This window comes from Leishmania donovani, chromosome 19, assembly GCF_000227135.1.
Source record: "Leishmania donovani BPK282A1 complete genome, chromosome 19".
Classification (NCBI taxonomy): domain Eukaryota; phylum Euglenozoa; class Kinetoplastea; order Trypanosomatida; family Trypanosomatidae; genus Leishmania; species Leishmania donovani.
Genome location: NC_018246.1, coordinates 57,072 through 58,856, shown reverse-complemented (window position 1 = coordinate 58,856; position 1,785 = coordinate 57,072). Strand labels below are relative to the sequence as shown.

Sequence of the window (1,785 nt, the reverse complement as noted above, 5' to 3'; positions counted from 1 at the left end):
AGGGTGGAGTGGAGCTCGTGCTGTATGGCGGAGGATGGGCGCGCCGAAAAGAAAGAAAAAGACAGTGTGAGTTTTCTTTGAGCCTGGCGCTCAATGGCTTGTGCTGCGGTCTCGTCTTTACGTCTGTTTCACCTGTACGTTTTTTCTTGTACTGCAGTGCTGCACTCACTAGACTATCTGTTGCTCTAGCGTGTGTTTACAGAACCGGCCAAGGATTGCTGTCCTTTATTGTGGGTCGCGTCTGTCTGCTACAGACTTCTGTTTTCCGAATCGATACCAAGCATATACGAGTGCAGTGGCCGTTGCTTGGAAGAGCCACACGCTCAAACAAAGCGGGCCCTGCTTGCTGCGCCGTAATATGGTCGCCAGAAAGGAAAACGCCTAGTCTCTGCAACGTGACGAGGTAGCGAGAGAAGTGTCAGCCGTAATACGCTGGTTGCCGAATGTAAGCACCATATCCTCTTTTGGAGGCTTTCTTGCGGCACGCTGCTGCCACGGCAGGTGGGCAGGAGTGTGATGCGGGCGGGGGGCTGCAGTCTGCACTCGACGCCACGACGCCATCCTTTCGTACTTTCCACAATGTTTCCTTTACTCCGTCTTTTTCCCAGATCTGCTCGACATCTTCCGTCTCTTCAATCGCCCTTTGCACTTCAAAGCTCTTTCCGTTTTGTATCAAGCATGTCTGCCAACAATAACTCTGCGGCGGCTCCGAGGAAGGCGCGCCAGGATATGCCGAAGCTCGGCTTCTGGGAGGAGTTCATGATCAGCGGTGTTGCCGCTGGCGCTGCCAAGACGGCTGCGGCGCCGATCGAACGTGTGAAGCTGCTGGTGCAGAACCAGGGTGAGATGATCAAGCAGGGCACGCTCGACCGCCCGTACAGCGGCGTGATGAACTGCCTGACGCGCACGGTGAAGACGGAGGGCTTGTACGCGCTGTGGCGCGGCAACCTGTCGAACGTGATCCGCTACTTCCCGACGCAGGCGCTGAACTTCGCCTTCAAGGACCAGTTCAAGCGTATGTTCAACTACAAGAAGGACCGTGACGGCTACATGAAGTGGTTCATGGGCAACATGGCGTCCGGCGGTCTCGCCGGCGCTGTGTCGCTGTGCTTCGTGTACTCGCTGGACTACGTGCGTACCCGCCTCGCGAACGACACGAAGTCTGCGAAGAAGGGAGGCGAGCGCCAGTACAGCGGCATGGTGGATTGCTACATCAAGACGTTCAAGACCGACGGCCTGGTAGGTCTGTACCGCGGCTTCTGCGTGTCATGCGTGGGCATTGTCGCGTACCGCGGCTTCTACTTTGGCCTGTACGACACGCTGCAGCCGATGCTGCCGGTGGACAACTTCATTGTGAACTTCATGCTGGGCTGGATTGTGACTATCGTGTCTGGCCTGATCTCATACCCGCTGGACACCGTGCGCCGTCGCATGATGATGACGTCCGGCACCGGCAAGAACTACCGCAACTCGTTCGAGTGCTTTATGCAGTGCGTGAAGAACGAGGGCGCGGCTTCGCTGTTCCGCGGTGCTGGCGCGAACATTCTGCGTGGTGTCGCTGGTGCGCTGGTGCTGTCCGGCGTTGATGCTATCAAGCCGTACTACATCAGTGCTCGCGCCGCGAAGAATTAAGGAGTGAGAGCAGTGAGGTTGTTATGTAACGTAATGATTTGTGCTGACTTCCTAGTGGAAAGGGCGTTGGAGTTCGACGGTGGTATCCGAAGACGATGTGGATTGACTTCAATACGGCACTCCCTGTGTCCCGACACCGACCACATTCGCCCT

At 56.7% G+C, this 1,785-nt stretch overlaps 1 protein-coding gene across 1 annotated transcript; it reads left to right on the top strand.

Annotated features, from left to right (window-relative positions):
- Positions 1–678: 678 nt before the first annotated feature.
- On the top strand, positions 679–1,632 carry LDBPK_190200 (ADP,ATP carrier protein 1, mitochondrial precursor, putative; the record flags this gene model as incomplete). Its single annotated transcript, XM_003860151.1, has 1 exon — positions 679–1,632. One exon carries the CDS (start codon positions 679–681, stop codon positions 1,630–1,632), a length of 954 nt encoding a protein of 317 aa, XP_003860199.1.
- Positions 1,633–1,785: the final 153 nt, after the last annotated feature.